The 21,406-nt window shown below is 36.7% G+C and overlaps 2 protein-coding genes and 1 long non-coding RNA gene across 6 annotated transcripts in view; 1 reads left to right on the top strand and 2 right to left on the bottom strand.

Annotated features, from left to right (window-relative positions):
- Positions 1-8,063, top strand: part of LOC147842651 (uncharacterized) — a 464,331-nt gene extending 456,268 nt beyond the window's left edge. The window contains exon 2 of the long non-coding RNA XR_015497983.1: positions 7,323-8,063. This is a non-coding gene — a long non-coding RNA (uncharacterized LOC147842651). The remainder of the gene's footprint in view (positions 1-7,322) is intronic.
- The window catches only part of slc26a6.2 (solute carrier family 26 member 6, tandem duplicate 2), a 406,025-nt gene that overhangs the window by 178,674 nt on the left and 205,945 nt on the right, over positions 1-21,406 (bottom strand). The window lies entirely within an intron of this gene.
- Positions 19,447-21,406, bottom strand: part of apeh2 (acylaminoacyl-peptide hydrolase 2) — a 47,413-nt gene continuing 45,453 nt past the window's right edge. For 3 of the 4 annotated variants that reach the window (XM_087263866.1, XM_087263868.1, XM_087263869.1), the window contains one exon: positions 19,447-20,734. In XM_087263866.1, coding sequence (XP_087119992.1) covers positions 20,698-20,734 — 37 coding nt within the window. In that variant the 3' untranslated portion in view covers positions 19,447-20,697. The remainder of the gene's footprint in view (positions 20,735-21,406) is intronic. The other variant, XR_015497261.1, reaches the window with a different exon arrangement.

The raw sequence follows: 21,406 nt of genomic DNA, 5'->3' as shown, positions 1-21,406 counted from the left end.
ATCCCTTAATTAAACTTAATGCAAGAACTACTTTACTATTAAAATCAGTTACTTAAGAGTTTACTGGTACAAAAGTTAATGTTGAATATGTGTTCAATAAAAATTAAAAACAATAAATACAAATATTAAATACTCATATTTTTTTAAATATACTTACACAATTATTTAGCTGTAAGTCTGGGTTTGTAACACAAGTAAAACAAAGTTTATACCTTATAGCAGAGTTTAGCTGATTATAGCTGATTGAATTGGTGTGGTCTGTGTTATAGCACTGATGTGTCATGTGATTTAAATTTGGGGCGCTGTGAGGACTTCCATCTGCACAACTCAGCCAGACCACATCAGACCGGAACAAACATGCACAAAGAGAATTATGAACAACTCAACGTCAACAATCCATCCGCTCAAACCTCTCCACCTGAAGATGGAGAAAACATATCCTCCATTCTGGTCCCTTAGCCTCATGTCTCCTATTGCTTTTCCATCTGCTGACCCCTTACTCACACATATCTGATTTTAATCAAAACCCTTTGGCCAGAAACTCTCACACCCATGTGCACACACACACACACACACACACACACACACACACACACACACACACACACACACACACACACACACACACAAAGATAGAAAAAAACCTAAGACGTTTGTGGAAGGAAAAAACATCAACAACATAAACACTTCCATGAATTCACCAGCAAGCATTTAGCAGTGCTGTAAACAGTGACCTTACTACAACCCGGTTAAAATTGAAGCCAGCAGATGTAATTAATGGTAAACATCCCAACTTGATAGTTGAAGCTTTCTTGATTATATTAAAGCGTGTAGAAATTAGAAAGTTATTTTCACTGTAGAGAGCTGTGATTATCATGTTAAATATGTTGGAAAGTGTGTTTGGACATGAGAGTGTGGAAGTGAGGTGAGAGAAAAGAGAAAGCAGGTGAAGTGAGGTCTCTGAGGGATAAAGGTCTGGCCTCTCTCAGGACCTTCCAAAAACTCCCACAGGCCTGTCAGAAGCCTGGGGCTAGAGTAGAAGATGCCCCAGGGAGAGAGCCTGACCTTAGGCTGCCCTCTGGGCCTGAGCAGGGGGAGGGGAGGCAGGACGCTTTTGTGTCTAAAGGCTCCACCCACTGTGTGCCCTCCGCACCTTTGCTTTATCACGCTCAAAACTTCCTTTATTACCTTCCTTTTGTCATTATACTCCCATGAGAGCATTTAATTTCACCTCTCCAAAAATCTGTTCAATTATGCTCGCTCTGCAGATTTGTTTTGGTGGAAAAAAGGGGAAAGAAGGGGAACATTCTCACACCTTCAGAGTATGAAAATACATTTATTTTTTAAATCTTTATGAATATGCCACAATTGTAAATTCTACAGTCTGCCGTCAACAGATGTACCCCTTTTGTATAAATTCCAAGGTAATTCATACTTTGGATAAATTCATAATATTTACAATTCTGACTTTTTTAGTGAGTAAACTAGCAATTATCTTTTTTTCTCAGAATTACAAGTTTAAATGACAATTCTGAGCAAAAACAACAGTCAGAATTGCAAGATACAAACGTATAATGGTGGAAAATAGTTTAAGCAAACTTCTATATCTAGCTTCAAAATAGTCTAAATTGCAGAATATGAACTTGAAATTGTGAGGAAAAAATAGTCAGAATAGGGAGATAAATTTTATACTTTTCTTTTTATTTAGAGGCAGAATAAGGTCTCCAAACTTACAAACTATGTGTTGCTGTTAACTGTTTTTTTTTTTGTTTTTTTTTTGACACAAAAAAGATTTTAAAAAAAGGAAACACTACCTTGGTATATTAGCTAAACTTGTACCATACCTGTACCATATTCCCCCAGCAAATCCAATTGAAAACCATTGCCAAATGCAGTTTGGCCAAAATACTTTATGTACCGATTACTCAAAGTTTATTTTTTCTATTTGCACATTTCCCTCTCTCATACAGTATAAACAAAATAAGAAGAAAAACAAAAAAAAATGTATATAAAATCATTGTGTCAGTGAGACACAGAGATCCAGTTAGCAAAATATAAAACAGTTATGGAAAACAGGAAACCTATTGTTTTCTTGTTGTACACTTATAAGTTCAGCCGAAGGATACTGTGTATGTGCTCTGTTTTGAGCTAGTGCCGTATCATGTTCTCAAAGACATAAAGTGCACAATCAAACCACTGACCATCAACCAGAGGCACATAAAATCAGTACCAGACTGCACACACGAGTGTATTTGCTGGATAAGAACAGTAATTACAGGCAATTTAAGACCTTCATTATATTATAATATAATAACACATGCATAATTACACACAGAGAGTGAGAAAATGTGCTAAGAAAGTAATTTCACTGCTTTCTTAACACTCTAAGTGGCATGAAAAGTCTGCCAACACAGACACACACACTTTCACAAACACATTCCACAACACTGTATCAAATTATGGTGCAATAACACATACTTATGCCCATGAAATCCAACCTCCTTCAGCATTCACTACATTATTTTTTCTCAATTTCAAAATGAAGTGATCTGCTTATAGAAGAAATATTTCAAGGTATCGAGGCTGCACTCCTGACATGTTCCAGCCAAATTCTAAGGAAGCAATTTGTGAATAAGAAAAGCCCTATATCACTCAAATTCAGTCGTAAAAAGTCAACTTGGCAATTGAGAGAACTACTCATTACAATTTGTAAAGAAACATATTACAGTTAGCATATATTTCAGTCAAGATATCAATTAATAAGCAACTCATAAATGTGCTTCATTAATTGAGAAAATAATTAAAAATCACTTTCGCGAACGCTCACGCTCAATCTGCCCAGTTGGTGGAATGAACTCCCTAACTGCATCAGAACAGCAGAGTCACTCGCTACTTTCAAGAAACGACTAAAAACTCAACTATTTAGTCTCCACTACACTTCCTAATCTGCAATTGCCTCTCTGAATATCACACTAACTGTAACAAAAAAATAATAATAATAATAATAATAATAATACTAATACTTCCCTTCTTAGACTTTACAGACCTGAAACTTGCCTATAGCACTTATTCATTGTTGCTCTTATAGTTGTGTAAATTGCTTCCTTGTCCTCATTTGTAAGTCGCTTTGGATAAAAGCGTCTGCTAAATGACTAAATGTAAAATGTAAATGTAAAAATATATAAATGGTTTATTTTATTTTTATTTTGTTTGCTATTTATTTTCATTGATATTGTTTGCAGTTTGCTTATATACATGCTAACATTAAAGTGTAATATCTGTCAATCTTTACAACACATTGCAGATTATCAAAGATGAAAAACAGTGTCTTGGGGAAAGTTACTTTTGAAAGTAATGCATTACAATATTGAGTTACTCCTTAAAAAGTAACTAGTTGCGTTACTTTTCATGGTAAGTGATGCGTTACATTACTTTTGAGTTACTTTTGCGAGTTAGCTGAGGCTTGATCTCTTTCAGAACTTGTTTTTCTTTTTTAATAGATGAGCTCTGCAATTAACCACACACTGTATAACCTACACCTTAATTTTAAAAAACAAATGAGAAAAAAACATTTTAGGAAAATGTTATCTGAGAACTTCCTGACCACAGAGCTATACATGCTGTATATACAGATTGTTGAACGTTTAAAGCAATGTGTTTGCTACGTTACTATATTGTCGTAAAATCACTGTCCATTGAGACGATCCCCCTTTCCTTTTCTCCGATGCATTTAATATTATGAACACATTTTCTCGTTTAATGCATGGTTCATTGTGACTACTTTAATTTTATTTCAGCAATTTATTTTTTAAAAGCGAAATAATTAAACTAAAAAATAACTCCCATAACATTTTCAAAAAACTCAAATACTATTACCTATTTTTTAGAAGTATTGCATTAATTTACTCGTTACTTAGAAAAGTAATATTATTACGTAATTCACGTTACTTGTAATGCGTAACCCCCAACACTGCTAATTGGTATGTAAAGTTCACATTAGGCTACATGACTGTTAAAACTTTTCTGTAACTTCAATTGCTCCTTTTCTTCTTTAAGCAAAGTACAAAATTTGTCATACATTGGTCTGCAAATAAATACATGGTCACTTAAAGCAACACTATGCAATTTAAAGTTTTTCTTGCAGCTTTCTCTTGTGGTGGATATGCACAATTGCCTGTTGCCATTGATGTAAACTGGTTGTTTCAAACAACTCACATTTCTTGACTAACTTGACCGAACCAACATAAGCTGACACCTTGTTTGGAAACCATGTTCACTGACCAGGTAAAATAGCATTTGTTACACTTCACTATGTTTATCATCACATGGCAGTTGGTTGCTTCTTTCAGCTTGTCCCATCAAGTGTAAGCCTGTCTGATACAATTTCATGTTCGGGCTCAAGTCCCTTCAGTCTCTCATTTTTTCTTAACTTCCTCTGACAAAACCATTTTAGCTTTCTTTGGTGGCATTGCCACGGCATTCATGTTGATTTTACATTAGATTGTTCCATTTCACAATTAGCGTTTGGCTAACTCCACCTATGACAACAACATGTGAAATGTGCCTTACAGTGGATGCATGTGTTAGTGCCGCTTTAATTTGACGTTTATCTTCAATGAACCTAAAATGTGTTAAATGCTTGATTCTGATTGGCTAATGAACTTTCTGTATGCAATTAATATCAATTTAATGCACAGCTAGCGTAGTTTCAGGAAGATTTTGACTACATTACGGCTCTATATCACAGCGCCACATGATTTTAGTCATTTCACAGCATACAACTGTCGAAAATTAAATCAAAACAACAGGCTTAGGATAAGTTGTTTACGGAAAATTTCCACATACAGGAGCGATTTGAGGATAAAAATCTGTCAAATGAAGTACAACATCTGATTAGTGTTAGGTTTGGAAACCATAGCATAAGTGGAATTCTCTCCAGTCTCCGGGTGTGCATTATCAAAGAATTCAATGGCCCATCATCAATTATTCCTTGCTTGTTTCATGTGTCATTGAACAAGAGAGAAGCTCTCGAGAGTGTGTGAAAATTAAAAAAAAAAATCACATCCTTATCATTTCCACAAAGCAAGAGCAAAATGTCCTTAATGTAAAATCAGTCTACAGGCTTTCAAAGAAAAAGTAAGGATTAGTTCACTTATAAATGAAAATGTACTCATTATTTACTCACCCTCAAGTGGTTACGCACCTTTATGAGCTTCTTTCTTCTGTTGAACACAAAAGAAGATGTTTTAAAGAAAGCTGAAAACCAGTAACCATCAAAGATATGGTGGGGGGGGGGGGGGGGGGTTCTATGGAAGTCCTAATATGAAAATGTAGAATTATTTTGTGGGAACTATCCCTTTAAGAAATCAATGAGAGTCTAATTTTTAGGTTTTGTTATAACTGTTTACTATGGAGTCAGATCAGTCTCAAAATAATACATTTACAAAATAAAATCCATATATGGCACAGCACAATTCACATTTACAAAATCGAATTTGTAAATTGAAAGCACAACTCATAAATACAACACTCAATTCATGAATTCACAAGTAATATTTTTTGTCAAATAAATAGAATTTGTGTATTTTTTAAACATGTTTTGATCTTCAAAATTAGATTTGTGTATTTTTCAATCGTGTATTGAACTTATGAAATGGATTAGGAATTGGATTTGTGTATTTTTGAATCGTGTTTTGAAATTACAAATAAGATTTGTGTATTTTTCAATTATGTTTTGAACTTATGAAATAGATTAGGAATTGGATTTGTGTATTTGTAAATTGTGTTTTGAACTTATTAATTGAACTTATGTATTTTTGATTCGTGTCTTGAACTTACCATTTGGTTTTATGTTTTTTTGAATCAGGTTTTGAACTTACAAATTATATTTTGTAAAAGTGAATTGTGCTGTGCATGTATAAACTTTATTTTGTAAATGTACTATTTTTAAGGCTGAGCTGGCTGCATAGTTTACACACTGACAATAAAAAAGCTATTAATACATGAATATGATCCTACAAAGCCCCTTACAAAGTCACATCTCAATCATAGAAGCTATTTGTTTGTTAGAATCAGTTGCTACCTATGTAGAGCTTTCCTGAGAGATGTGATGCTCCCTTGGATGACAGTGGTCTATACAAGCAGCAACACTCGCTTTTGAATCAGTTTTTTTTGTGTAATTGTTGGAGCCTTTGTGGTTAAGTGCAGATTTATGTTGGTTTGGTTTGTCCTGGCAGCTCGCTTTCACCACAGTCAATCAGTCACATACACACACTCACAGGCTGAACACATGGCGGGCACATGCACTTGAAAGAGAAGCATTTCAGCTCACTTCATCTTGATGATGGGGAAACAAGGGAATGAAAGCGAGAGCGGAAGAGGGCAAAGGGACAGATGACATTGTTAAATGAAAGGTTTCATTTCCACGTAATTATTACTCGTCCTGTGTGAGTGCGCTGGAGCCCAGCGGAGTCTGAACTGTGAATTATAGAGTGAGTGAGTATGTGTGTATGTAGTGTTGTAATTCAGTCTGGCATGAGTTTATCTCTGTGGTTTACTTACACGAGGCGCCCCATTAGTCTGACCCCCCCACCAATCACAATCGAACACGGGGTAATTATGAGGGTCTGAAGGAGGGGTCAACAGCGCAGTCATTGTCACGATGACAGGAGGCTGATGTTATCATGACATCACAGAAAGAAGAGAGGTGCATTCTGGGAGAGGCACCTGCACTGACAGTGCAGCACATTCCTCAGCCATCCTGGCTCCAATCTCACTAAAACCAGGCTGAAAGATGAACAGTTTCATACAAACACATTAGAGAGCATTCCATCATATCGCAGACCTTCTAGCATCACATCTCAAACACATGAACAGCGTTACTGTGATCAAAGCAACTCTTTTTTTCTTCTTTTCAGCACTTTCATATGATAAGCATTTTTATGATACTGAAAATAAATTTTTGTTTATGCAAAAACCTAAGGTAACACTTTATTTTGATGGTCCATTTGAGTATTAGTAGACTGTCTGCTTAATATCTGTTGATACTGCCTTCAACAGACATTTAACTGACTACAAGAATCTTTGCAAGTACATGCCAACTTACACTAACACTAACCCTAAACCCAACCCCAACCCCAACCTAACAGTCTACTTATAGTCTGATGAGAATTAGTTGGCATGTAATTGCAATGTAACTTAAATTAAACAAACTGACCATCAAAATAAATAAATAAATATATATATATATATATATATATATATATATATATATATATATATATATATATATATATATATATATATATATATATATATTATAGGGGTGTAACGATATTAAAACCGAACCGAAATATCGCGATACACCAACCACGATACGTATCGCGAAACTCTTGTGGCGTACCGCGGTACTCTCACGCCCCCTGCTGCCCATTGTTGAGGTTGACGTCACTTGTCTCTAACTAATTGAACCAATTTAAACACATCTTTAATATCATGTTTGATTAAATTGTTTTAGTAATGATGAGGATTTGTTCTAAATATTATATTCTAAAGTTTGTATTTTAGTGCATGTTATGTCATGTGACTTGAGTAAGCATCACACTCGTTACTACTGGACAGGATGGCTGCTTCACATAGTACTGAGATTGCAGATCCCCCAGACACATTTAAGTCATCTGTGTGGAAACATTTTGGTTTTCCAGTTGAGTACAGGAATAGAATTTGTGTCGTAGACAAAGCGCCTGCCTGTCTCAACTGTTTCACGAAACTTACTTGTAAGGAAAAACATTTAAAAAGTGGGGTAATTTCACAATGTGAGGGTGTAAGCAACAGAACTGCCAACAAAAGTGATTTAATGTACAAAAGTAAAACCAGAATAATGCCCAAATATACAAAAAAAGAGAAATATTTACACTAATAAAAATAATATAATAAAGTAACAAATTCAAACAAAAGTATCAAACAAAAATTAGTTAAACTCGAGCAAGGGGGTGATAGTGAAGACAAACAAAAGAAATAAATATAATAAAACAATTCTAACTCATGAATAACCCCTCTTACCTCGCTAAAACTGATGAAAAGAAAAAAAAGGTCTTCAGCGCCGTGGGCCGCATTCTTCCCTATACTGAATAAAATGAACAAAGATGACCTTCACCTCTTACCTGATGTCTTTAACAATACATTTTCTACGTGTTTGCAAAATGGAAATCGTATGACATTTTCCCTATCCACCTTACACTAAGACTGAACTTGAGGAGATACAGCTATATTGTCGGGAAGGAGCGGAGCTAAAAAATAATATACAAATCAATTGAAATAAAAATGTACAAACCTCACAAAATTTCTTAAAGTGGGCAAAAGTAATGCAAAATAATTTTACCCAGACGAAAGTTAAGCAAAAACAACGAAAATCATAATCATGTCAGAAAAATACACGAAAAACGAGATCAAAGGAAAAAGCGCTCTCTCTCCTGCTCTTCCTGACATGCTTTATACATTCCCGCGCTGTGTCGCCAAATGATGATAGATCGGTCTCCTGACCAATCAGCTGTCAAAAAGGCGGACCTACAGAAATGACCGGCATCAGCTGTCATGAAGGCGGACCTACATAAATGACCAGCATAGAGGGAGCGGGAGAGAGAGAGAGAGATCGAGAGGCAAACATACAGCCGGCTACAACCCTAACATTAGTTTCAGACACAACCGCAATGTATTTTACTGGTGAATATGTCATGAAAAAACACTTTACAAACACATTATATGTATATTTTTCATTAATTTAAACGGAAACCTAGCCTATCTATCTAAATGAAACCATATAATTAAAAATGAGCGTCTGTGTCTGCACAGAGATCAAGCCTCTCATCGGAGAATGTGGATATTATGGTGTTTTTGAAGAAGATCTTTCACTAGTCTACACTGCAGTTATTTATTTAATTTTAGTTTACTTAGTTAAGATGGCTGCACTAAAGAGAATAGTTTTTTTCTGACTAGTCTATATTGGAGGTATTTATTTAATTCTAGTTGTTTACTCGGGTATCCTGACTGTACTAAAAATGCGATGACAAAGTTAATAAAGAAAAAAGTAAGATGTTCTTGTTATTAAGTGAATTGTCCCTTAGTATTGCTGTTAACATGACATCAACCCTAACCCCACAGCAAACAGAACCGAACCGTGGCTCCAAAACCGTCAACCGAACCGAACCGTGCCTTTTGTGTATCGTTACACCCCTAATATATATATATATATATATATATATATATATATTTTTTTTTTTTTTTACAGATAAATTTATTTTCTTAGTGTACATGCATATTTCTTTGGCAATATTGTATTTAAGTAATGTTAATAAATCATCATTGAATTGAACTTGAAATTTCTGTTAATGTCTTGGCCTCCAAACACACCTGACAGACACCATGTGACAACTGTTTTGTGGGCTAAAGTAGGTACACAAATTAAATGAGTGTAAGAATCTCTCATTCCATATTTATTATGTATGTAACCCTAGTTGGGTTATAAATTAAGACATGACTACTGTATTTTTCAAAGTTAAAGTCATCTTGTTCACATTTTAACATAAATAATAATAAATTACACATTATTCATTCATTCATTTTCTTTTCGGCTTAGTTCCTTTATTAATCTGGGGTCACCACAGGGGAATGAACCGCCAACTTATCCAGCATATGTTTTACGCAGCGGATGCCCTTCCAGCTGCATCCCATCACTGGGAAACATCCATGCACACTCATTCACAACGGACAATTTAGCTTACCCAACTCACCTATACCACTTGTCTTTGGACTTGTGGGGGAAACCAGAGCACCTGGAGGACATGCAAACTTTACACAGAAATGCCAACTGAACCAGCCAAGACTCAAACCAGCGACCTTCTTGCTTGTGAGGCGATTGTGCTACCCACTGTGCCACGGTACTGCTGGTACACATTATACAGTGTTAAATAAAAGTAACAATAATAGTAATCATCATAATATTAATCATATTGATAATTGAAAGCTGTAAAATATTTTTACATTTTAAAATATGACCACTGTATGTACAATATATAGGACCAGCATACCTACATTTACAATAATTATTATTCGAAACAACAAATATTAATCCTTAACAGCAATATAACTTTTTTCCTTAATCTTCTCACATTTAAGTAATCTGAACCTGCACATAATAAAAAATATATGTATTATTAACATAATAAAAGGAAATTATTATATGAACAATAAGCAAATAAGTAAGATTATCAATTAAATGGTGTCATACCCATGCTTTTCATTAAGTCTAGAGAGAATATACTGGTAAATAAGTTCAGAAGTAAAAACTAAAAGTTTAAATATGCAGTTGTTGTCAGAATTATTTGCCCCGTTTTTATCTTTTCTATGAAGACAGTGCATAATATTTTACTAGGTATTTAACAAGTTACTAGTATTCAGCTTAAAGTGACATTTAAAGGCTTGACTAGGTTAATTAAGCAAGTTAGTAATTAAGTCATTGTATAATGATGATTTGTTTTGTGGACAATTGAAAAAATAATAATAATATTGAATAATTGGCCTAATAATATTGAAATCTTGAAAACTGTTTTTATTTTAGCCAAAATAAAACAAATAAGACTTTCTCCAGAAGAAAAAATATTGTAGAAAATACTGTGAAAAATTCCTTACTTAGTTAAGCATCATTTGGGAAATATTTATTAAAAAAAATAAAAATAAAAAAAATCACAGGAGGGCTAATAATTTTGACTTCAAACTGTTATGGCAGATAACCAGTGCCTCTTACTTAGTCAACACGAAATGCTAGTTTCAACCACTTTAATTCAGTAGGGTTTTTTGTAAGTAGAATTAATGAATCACCAAAAGATGTCTACACATGATAGACATTGAGTAACTCAAAAATAAGAGCTTTTTAAAAAGCTACTTCAAAGGTGGAGCAAGTTATTACATTTTAATAAAAGACCACAGATGCACTGATGAATCATTCGTAATAATAACTGGAGCCTTTATTAGGAATGTAAACAGTCTTCATTTTAATTTCATGCTGACTTGAAACACACAAAAACAGCACTTCTTTCATGCGAGGACTGTCTTCTGTTTTTCCCCACACATGGCAAACACATGAGTGACCCCGAGCATCCCTTTCTCCTGTCTTCCTCAACCTTTATACCTCTTTTCCTCTAAATGCAGTCCCTGAGCACTGCACTGATTCCACAGCAGGTAGCCTATCAAACTGTGTGTGCTCACTGGACTGTCAGTTTGACCCCGTGTCCCACTCTCTGGAAGCCCAAACCACCAATCACAGCTTTCCTGTTGCATCTCTGTGAAGCTGTCGTCTTCTTCCCTGATTTCCCTGTTGTGCCGATGCGAACACCTTTAGCTGACCTGTGTAGACCTCAGCTTTACTACAGTTACCAGTAAGGGGATTCTTTCCTTACACATACACATATGCACTCTCTCACTTACACACAAACACACCACACAGACACACATGCGCAGTGTTGGAGTAATGCATTAAAGAACGGGAGTTAAGTTATCAGATTACTTTTTCAAGTGACTGAAATGATCCATTACTATATCATTTCCAAAATAAACCTGAGTAACTTTTTGTCTGAAGAGCTGTGAAAACATGATTTACAGTAATTCTATGGCTTATATTATTTAAAAACAATTTAATTACAAATCCCAGCCCAGAAGAAATAGTTAAAACAAAAGTGGAAACGTATACAAAAATAAAAACTCATTTGTTTTATTAAAAAGTAACTAAGAAACATGTTTAGTTTGTAAAGAAGTAATGCAAGATTATAATGGATTACTTTTTAATAGTAACTTTCCCAAACACTCACATGTATGCAATATATATATATTTATTGGTTTCTGTAGAACTTACTATTCTCAATCCTAACCCTGCTGCTAAACATAAACCTTTCAATCTGCAATCAGAACCGCTCTTGAGATACATTTCAATTTTACTATTAATTTAAACCTTCTATTGTCCTTTTTGCCTATTACCTACATAGGCTTATTCTGAAAACGTAGCTCTATATACATTTCTGGAGACTGAGTTGACCTGAGCAACAGTGTTCAAGTCTAATGAAAAACAGTTGCAGAAAGCAGGCAGACAAAAACAAAAGCTAAAAAAATAAAATTAACAAGTAAATAACAGGGTGAGAATGTGGTAACATCTGAAAATGTGGTAAAAATCTTTTGCTTTTGAAAACACTGCGGTTGGGTTTAAGGAAGGGGGTAGGCGGGTCAGTTGGTGCTATTGAAAACACTATTGCTTGGGTTTGGGGAAGGGGAAGGGTGGGGTTTATTGGTCGGTTGATCAGTCAGTAAATCAGTCAGTCGACAGCGGCCTCTGTTGGATTTACGTGAGAACAGCAGGCTTAAATGGCACTTGCGAGAGAAATTTGAGATCTGTAAAATTGTACACAGCGGCCTCTGGTGGATTCACGAAAACAAAAACTCCTGGGACGTATTTGGTGCTCTCCAGAAATGTATATAGGGGTACCTAATCAGAATGAGCCTGGGTTACCTAAAACCATCTCAGTTATGATTTTTATAATATAAGTAGTAGCACAGGGCGAGGCAGTGGCGCAGTAGGTAGTGCTGTCGCCTCACAGCAAGAAGGTCGCTGGGTCGCCTGAACCTCAGCTCAGCTGGCGTTTCTGTGTGGAGTTTGCATGTTCTCCCTGCCTTCGAGTGGGTTTCCTCCGGGTGCTCCTGTTTCCCCCACAGTCCAAAGACATGTGGTACAGGTGAATTGGGTAGGCTAAATTATCCATAGTGTATGAGTGTGTGTGTGAATGTGTGTGTGAATGTTTCCCAGAGATGGGTTGCGGCTGGAAGGGCATCCGATGCGTAAAAACTTGCTGAATAAGTTGGCGGTTCATTCTGCTGTGGCGACCTCAGATTAATAAAGGGACTAAGCCGACAAGAAAATGAATGAATGAATGAATGAAGTAGTAGCACAGCGTCTTCACATCAGACATTAATAGATTCTCCAAAATATTGCTTTGAATTGATTGACAACCTTTGAATAGATTGTACTAATCTGATAAAATACTTGTAATTGCTCTACACTCAGCAATAAAGACAATTCCGGAAAATTATGGATTAAAATATGTTTTTTCATATACAGTAAGGGGGACTATATAGAGTTGGGGCTGTTTTAGAAAAAAATGGGACTTCTAGACATTCTTATTATTGTGTGTCATATAATCGGGTTCTCATTCATTCGATTTTCTTTGGCTCAGTCACTTATTTATCAGGGGTGACCACAGCAGAATCAATCGCCAACTATTCCAGCATATGTTTACATAGCGGATGCCCACCCAGCCACAACCCAGTACTGGGAAACACCCACACACTCTCACATTGATACACACACTCATACACTACGTCCAATTTTGTTTACCCAATTCACCTATAGCGCATGTCTTTGGACTGTGGGGGAAACAGGAGCACCCTGAGGATACCCAAGTGAACGGGGAAAAAAAAACTCCTTGCAAACTCTACACAGAAATGCCAACTGTACTCAAACTAGCACCTTCTTATTGGGAGGTTACAGTGCTAACCACAGAGCCACCGTGCCACTCACATATATGTACTATTCATTGTTAATCTTTAAGATTATGAACAGTATATTGCAGCAGCCGTAATTATCATATTAACATTTTCGAGGGATTTTTTTAAATTAAATATTGGATTTAATAAATTGACCTCTGGATGACAGAGCCAGGAAGAGGTTGGTTTTAGTGCATATTTTGTCTGTTTCTTGGAAAAGTGTGACCTTCAGTTAAACACAATGAAACACACTGGAGGAAAACCTCTGTAAAACATCAAAAAAGAGAGCAGCCAGACCCGGGACTGTTTGTGTTTGGAGGAAAATAACTTTTCTTCGATAAGACTGAAGTAAAACAATGTGTTCATTTTAAAACGAACCAATAAATGGAAACTTCTAGCAGCATTTAAAACACTTTCGTATGTTTGACTCAAATAAAAGTCCCTAAGCAACTCTATTGCATAAACAGATATTGACTTTACACAATCTCTCTAATGCACAAGCCGGTCTCACACACACATACAGAGAAGTAGACAAAGAGACAACACAGAAAAAGACAAATTAGATAAACTAGACAACAGAACAAATATAAACTATTAAATCCACAATAAGCCCACCCCCTGTCACTAGATATAAACATTAAAACACACACTATTACAAACAGGTGTTTAGCAGTCAAGTAGACAACAACTGTGTGTGAGTGTAGGTCTTCAAGCTAGAATAGGGGCCCCTACAAAGCTCGGTGGACCCTGAAGCATTCATTGGCCCCAAAGTAATCATCGTAGAGGAAAAAAAGACCCCCAACATTAGGGACTCATGAGCCCAGTAACCCTGAATTGAGCCACGGAAAGCAGGACCTCCATGAAGAAACTAGGCGTCTCCCTGAACAGAAAGCAGAGAGAAAGAGAGCGAAGAAAAGTCAAGAGAAAACAGAACGGATCCAAAAATAATGGGGAGGGAAATGAGGGGATGAGAGATGAAGAGATGAAAGGAAAGACGGAAGGTGTGCTGAGTGAAGCCGTGAGCCGTGGGATGTGCTTTCAAGGGGATGAATGAGAGAAGTAGGAGAAAGTGATATTAACCAAGCAGGAGCGACATCAACTAACTAAATACAGTCCAGCTCTACTCATCTTCTTAACACCTTCCATCTGGCTACATTTCAGCTCTGTGTAAATAGTTTCATCATGACAGTAAACTGTCATCAAACATGTTTTTAAAGGGATAGTTCACCTAAAGAAGGCAACCTATGTCAACATTTCTTCATTCTTATGTTATTCAAAAAAACAAATGAGTTATTTTCTTTTGTGATCCACAGCAGAAAGTTGGACGGCATCAATGTCCAATTCATGAGTTAATAACTAATAAAATCTGCACTGCTACTTTTTTGGAAAATTAAATAATGTAATATACACAATATAAAAAAATCCAAGCAAAATTAATTCTGTCAGAATTTCGTCAAAATACCTCCAACTTTAATTATATTTTGTAATTAGATCACAAATGGATGTAATTATATAATATGTTGATCAAACTCTTCATTCGAAAACACCATTTTCATTTAGGCCTTACGCAGCTAAAAAAAAAAACCATCATTACACCATCATTACGTCATCGCAAAGAAAAGTAAATAAAAGAACTACACAGATTGCGCTGTTATTCCTGTACGAAATGCATTCATTCTTATTTCTGCAGCACAATAAGCAGTCTTATTTTTGTATGATATATTATTGCTTGTTTTTTTAGAGACACAGTATATATTATATTATATTATATTATATTATATTATATTATATTATATTATATTATATTATATTATATATACAGTACATTTCTACACAGTTCTACATACAATACCCCATAATGACAATGTGAATTTTTTTTTTTTAAATTGTTGCAAATTTATTAAAAATAAAAAACTTGAAAAATTACATGTACATCAGTATTCACAGCCTTTGATCAATACTTTGTTGATGCACATTTGGCAGCAATTACAGCCTCAAGTCTTTTTAAATATGATGCCACAAGCTTGGCAAACCTGTCTTTGGGAATTTCTTGCTTATTCCTCTTTGCAGTACCTCTCAAGCTCTATCAGGTTGGATGGGAAGGGACAGTGTACAGCCATTTTCAGATCTCTCCAGAGATGTTTAATACGATTTAGGTCTGGGCTCTGGCTGGGCCACTCAAGGACATTCACAGAGTTGTAGTGAAGCCACTCCATTGATATTTTGGCGATGTGCTGTGGGTCATTGTCCTGCTGGAAAATGAACCGTTGCCCTGACCTAGTCAGAGGTCAAGAGTACTCTGAAGCAGGTTTTCATTCAGGATGCCTCTGTACATTGCTGCATTCATCTTTCCCTCTATCCTGACTAGTCTTCCAGTTCCTGCTACTGAAAAACATCCCCAAAGCATGATGCTGCCACCACCATGCTTCACTGTAGGGATGGTATTAGCCTGGTGATGAGTGGTGCCTGATTTTCTCCAAATGTAACCCCTGGCATTCACTCCAAAGAGTTCAATTTTGGTCTCATCAGACCAGAGAATTGTGTTTCCTATGGTCTGAGAGTCCTTCAGATGCCTTTTAGCAAATTCCAGGTGGGGGGTGGCTTCCGTCTGGCCACTCTACCATACAGGCCTGATTGGAGGATGGCTGCACAGATGTTTATCCTTCTGTAAGGTTCTCCTCTCTCCACAAAAGAATGCTGGAGCTCAGACAGAGTGATCATCGGGTTATTGATCATCTCCTTGACTAAGCTCCTTCTCCCTTGATCACTTGATCTTGCTCAGATGGCCGGCCAGGTCTAGGAAGAGTCCTGATGGTTCCCACCATCTTCCACTTACAGATGATGGAGGCCACTGTGCTCATTGGAACTTTCTGAGTAGCAGAAATTTTTCTGGAACCTTTCCCAGTTTTTTGTCTCATAACAATCCTTTCTCTCAGACAATCCTGTATCCGAGGTCTACAGACAATTCCTTTGTCTTCATGCTTGGTTTGTGCTTTGACATGCACTGTCAACCCTGGGACCTTATATAGACAGGTGTATGCCTTTTCAAATCATGTCAAATCAACTGAATTTAGCACAGGTGAACTCCAATTAAGCTGCAGAAACATCTCAAGAATGATAAGTGGAAACAGAATGTACCCGAGCTCAATTTAGAGGTTTTTTATTTTTAATAAATTTGCAACAATTTCAAAAAATACTTATTCACATTGTCATTATGGGGTATTGTGTGTAGAATTTTGAGGAATCAAATGAATTTAATGCATTTTGGAATAAGACTTACATTAAAAAATGTGAAAACAGTGAAGCGCTATGATTACTTTCCAGACGCACTATATGTGCCTATATTCATATTCAGAGGAGGTTTTGGCTGTACTGCAACAGCAAAATTATTCTTAAATTTCGTTTTTTTTTTTTTTCATTAAAAAGGTCTGAATTATTTGGACCCAGTTGTGAATGACTGAAGGATCCGCTCGCAGCAGTTACAGCTCACTGGAGGTCTGTCTTTCACACAGAGCTATTGTATGGCATCAAAGAACTTTGGGAAAAGCACACTAGTCAAATAGACCACTTTTATGGTAGTATTTTGAAGCTTTCACTGTTCCATTTCCATTCATCACATGGGAAAACCATAACCAGCTCAGTCTGGCAGAAAGCAAGTAAAAACAGGTCTTAGAGAGAAATGGCGGTGAGCGAATAATGACATAATTCACATTTTTTGAGTTAACTATCCCTTTAATAAACGTAGAGCTCTCTGTGAGATTCAGACTAGGGCTGGAATTTGCTGTTAAGATCAGACGGCATGCATGAGTTGTAATGCAGCAGGATTGTGGAGCTCTGCCAAGCGGCACGTCTGTGATGTGGTCATGCACTGCTTATCTGAAAACCCTAACAAAAACATACGCGTACCTCCTCTTTCTGCAGAACGGGTGCAACGGTAACCATGTTAATTAGCAGCATTCGAAGCTAATCTACAGAATTGCTTTAAAACTAACAAGCATTAAATGGAGAGCGGTGCACATCCACCCATGAATTCCGCTTACACATAAACACATTTTCAAATGTTATCATGGTTCTTTCCCATTACAAGATTCAGACCAGAATTATTATCAGATGCTTCCCTTCAAATCCAAAAGAATATGAGCTTAAATTACATAAAACATTTTTTTTTTACATTAAAGAAAAACACAAGAAGACAGATGGTTTTTATAGTCTGAAAAGTCACAATTTGCCAAACCTGACACTGGCTTAGGAAAATGTACCAGCCATAAACAGCATTAAAAAAATGAATAACACTAATATCATGAGCTGCTTGTGTGGAAAATATTCTCGAATAACTGCCTTTTTTATCACAATACATATTTACAACACAGACTTTTGTGAATGTGCAAAAAAAAATGTAAGTTCATTAAGACATTTTTTTATTCATTCATTCATTCATTCATTTTCGGCTTAGTCCCTTTATTAATCTGGGGCTGCCACAGCAGAATGAACCGACAACTTATCCAGCATATGTTTTATGCAGCAGATGCTGTACCAGCTGCAAACCATTGATGGGAAACATCCATTCACACTCATGGACTACAGACAATTTAGCTTACCCAATTTACCTGTACCACTTTTCTTTGGACTTGTGGGGAAACTGGAGCACCCGGAGGAAACCCACACGAACACGGGGAAAACATGCAAACTCCACACAGAAATGCCAACTGATTTAGCCGAGGCTTGAACCAGCAACCTTCTTGAGGTGATCGTGCTACCTACCGCTATGTTAAAGTGGTAATTGTAATAATATTGAGTATTTTTATATACATTATGATAACCTATATATCCTGTACAATAGATGCATCTCTGCTCCGGTAGGCATTGGTTTGTAAACTAATTCTTTCCAATCATTCTACTATTTGTCGGGATGGTCCTGTTCCATCTTATACAAACCATTTCTTCTTCAGTTTTATTTGCACTTACATCATTAGCACATGCCTTCACTCTGGTACCTTTCCAACAGGTGTTTCAAGGTGTTTTGGATAAGTGACGTTAACAAGTGGCAAGATTTAGGCCCAATCCCAATTCTATTTTTGTACCCCTACCCCTTCCCCTAGGACCTTACAACCGAGGGTTAAGGGGAAGGGCTTCAAAATTTACCCCTAAGAATTGGGACAGCACTACAGCACCTGCACACGTCATCGCCATCTCTTGCTTAATATGAGATCAAACGATCACGACTGCTGGAGTGATTCCAGTTGTGCTATTTTTTTGGTATTAATCTTCAGGAAATGACAGAAGGCATATATTATGTTATCATAATGATCTAATGTGGTAATAAGATCGTAATACTGTGTATTTAACACAGTGGCCATATTCATCAATGTAAACCCACCAGAAACAACATTAACATTATAGCAGACACTGTAAAAAGCCCATTGACAGCCACTAAACTTTCTGACAGGGTATTCCAGTGTCATCGAGTGTCAGAATGTTGTGGGTCTGCTGTACAGAAGTTATTATTAGGGATTATAGATCGCGAATAGATCGTTTTTATTTTAGCGTTTTGTTTAAAAGCATGATGGTAAAACACAAACACGGTTATGAATATGTCAAAACTTGTTTGTTTGTTGTAAAAGTTCGTAATAATGACAAAAAATACTAATTAGTGGATCTCCTTACTTCCGGGTGCAGCTGTGGCTGCTAATTCTGGGAAAATTTTCTTACTCCTTGGTTTTGAGTGTGGTCCTAAAAATCTTCGTTTGAAGGGGTGTATACCCCTTGCCCTTAGCCCTACGCCTTCAAGCTAAAGAGAATAGGGATACCACTACCCCTTCTTTTAGGGCCATTCGCATATCGCTTTTCTAGAGTTTGCGCAAGTTTGTTATTTCCAATGGAGGTGCACTGCTTGCACACTCACACCTTCCAGACGCGCCCAGTTGAAATAATTCCGGAAATGCACCACGAGTCACTTGAAAAGAACTGAAGCTTCGTAATTTTTTCCAGAAATAAAACTTGTATCAGAGTGACAGAAATATTTTGTGAGCTTTTCATCCTCTGAGAAAATGGTTGATGGTCACCTAGCAACCTTTTGGTCCGTGGAAAAATTGTAAAGCATTGACCGGTCTGTGGTGATAAAAAGTTTGGGGACCACTGATCTACATGGCACCACTAGGGTTTGTCAGTCAAAAGCATGGCTTTTCCCATCGCTATTATTCTAATAACTCCATAATGACACTATATCATGCTATGATTTGCTAAGTCTACCTCTCATTCCAGCCTGATGAGCCTATGATAGCTACTCATACACTGTATCAGCATGTCTGTCAGACATTTCTTGCTGGATGAAGGGCTTTTAACACAACATCTCTACATCCAGCTTTCTGCATCAACCATAACTGATTTCAGGACAATCAGAAACCTGAAGTTATTATTGATAATCAGCAGAACAGACAATCACAGACCAATTTACTAGAACAGCACACATCATGCTATGTACAGTGTTATGTGCATCAGAGCCTACCTTTCAAAGCATGCTAAACAATTCCTTGCTCAAACTCTTGTTCCTGGCTGGATTATTGCAATGCACTCTTGGCTGGCCTCCCAGCCATCCATCTATCAACGATCAAGCTTCTGTAACAGATTCAAAATATGATGCCAAAGGTGTCTTTAACAACCTATAAATGCTGCATATCACACCTCTGTTCAACAATGTACACTGGCTGCCAATAGCCACTTCCATAAAAATCAACGCACCAATATTTACCTACAAAACAACCTTCTCAACAACTTCTTCTTCAAAATTCCCTACTTAATACTTTTGTGTCCTCTAAAAACCTGCATTCTGCAGAAGGGTGCATTGAACAAAAGTTTAATAGCTTTTACCTTGACTGTTTCTGGTGGAATAAACTGGCAAGCATATCCAGAGTGACAGAGCATTGTTTGCTGTACTGTATTTCCACAGCATGTCTCCTTTAAGAACTACAGCCTGCCGTCTGTTAGAAGAAGCGTGGGTGAGAGCATTTCTGTGTGTATAAGGCTAGTTTGAGCTCTGTTTTTTGTGTCTGGGTAGGAGACGACAACATGGATAACTTCATGGTCAAGGGTCTTGACCTCCATCCTGATTAACCGTCAGCTGATTTGAAAGACTCTCTGGCCTTCACATACTCTGTGTGACAGAAGAGCATCAAACAAGTGTCAAACACACACATAGACACACATGCACACACACACACACAACCTGAATCCTACTCCTATTACTGTGCTAACAGAAAGACAAGCCAGTGATGCATGGGTACCTACTGGAATGTGTGTGTGTGTGTGTGTGTGTGTGTGTGTGTGTGTGTGTGTGCGTGTGTGTGTGTGTGTGTGTGTGTGTGTGTGTGTGTGTGTGTGTGTGTGTGTGTGCGCAAAGGAATGATTGAGAAACGCTGTGATATGTGAAACGGATTTCACAACTCCTACATGCTCAAACTAAACCTTTATCATCATGATTGACTGATGCAGAGTCTCTGTGCAAATCCTAAGATTCTTTACGAATTCCTTTAAAGAGTTACTTCACCCTAAAATGATTCTGTCATCATTTATTTATCCTCCTGTCAATCCAAACATGACCTTATTTTTTCTGTGGTAGACAAGAAGAGATTTATTTGATATATTATTGCAATACCCTTGCACAAAAAAAAAGGCAACAACAACAACAAATAAAAAGTGAATAAATAAATCACCCAGCACAGTTCAGCAGTCTTGTCATTTTAACAACATTTGAGAAACTGCCAAAAAGCAGCAATTCTTAAAGCCTAAGGGCATTAAATCCTTTTGTACTCGAAAACATTGTTGG

The sequence above is a fragment of the Danio rerio genome, chromosome 8, assembly GCF_052040795.2.
Source record: "Danio rerio strain M-AB ecotype USA chromosome 8, GRCz13ab, whole genome shotgun sequence".
In the NCBI taxonomy this organism is placed as follows: domain Eukaryota; kingdom Metazoa; phylum Chordata; class Actinopteri; order Cypriniformes; family Danionidae; genus Danio; species Danio rerio.
Note: the sequence above shows the minus strand (reverse complement) of the source record. Positions and strands in the feature narration are given on the sequence as shown.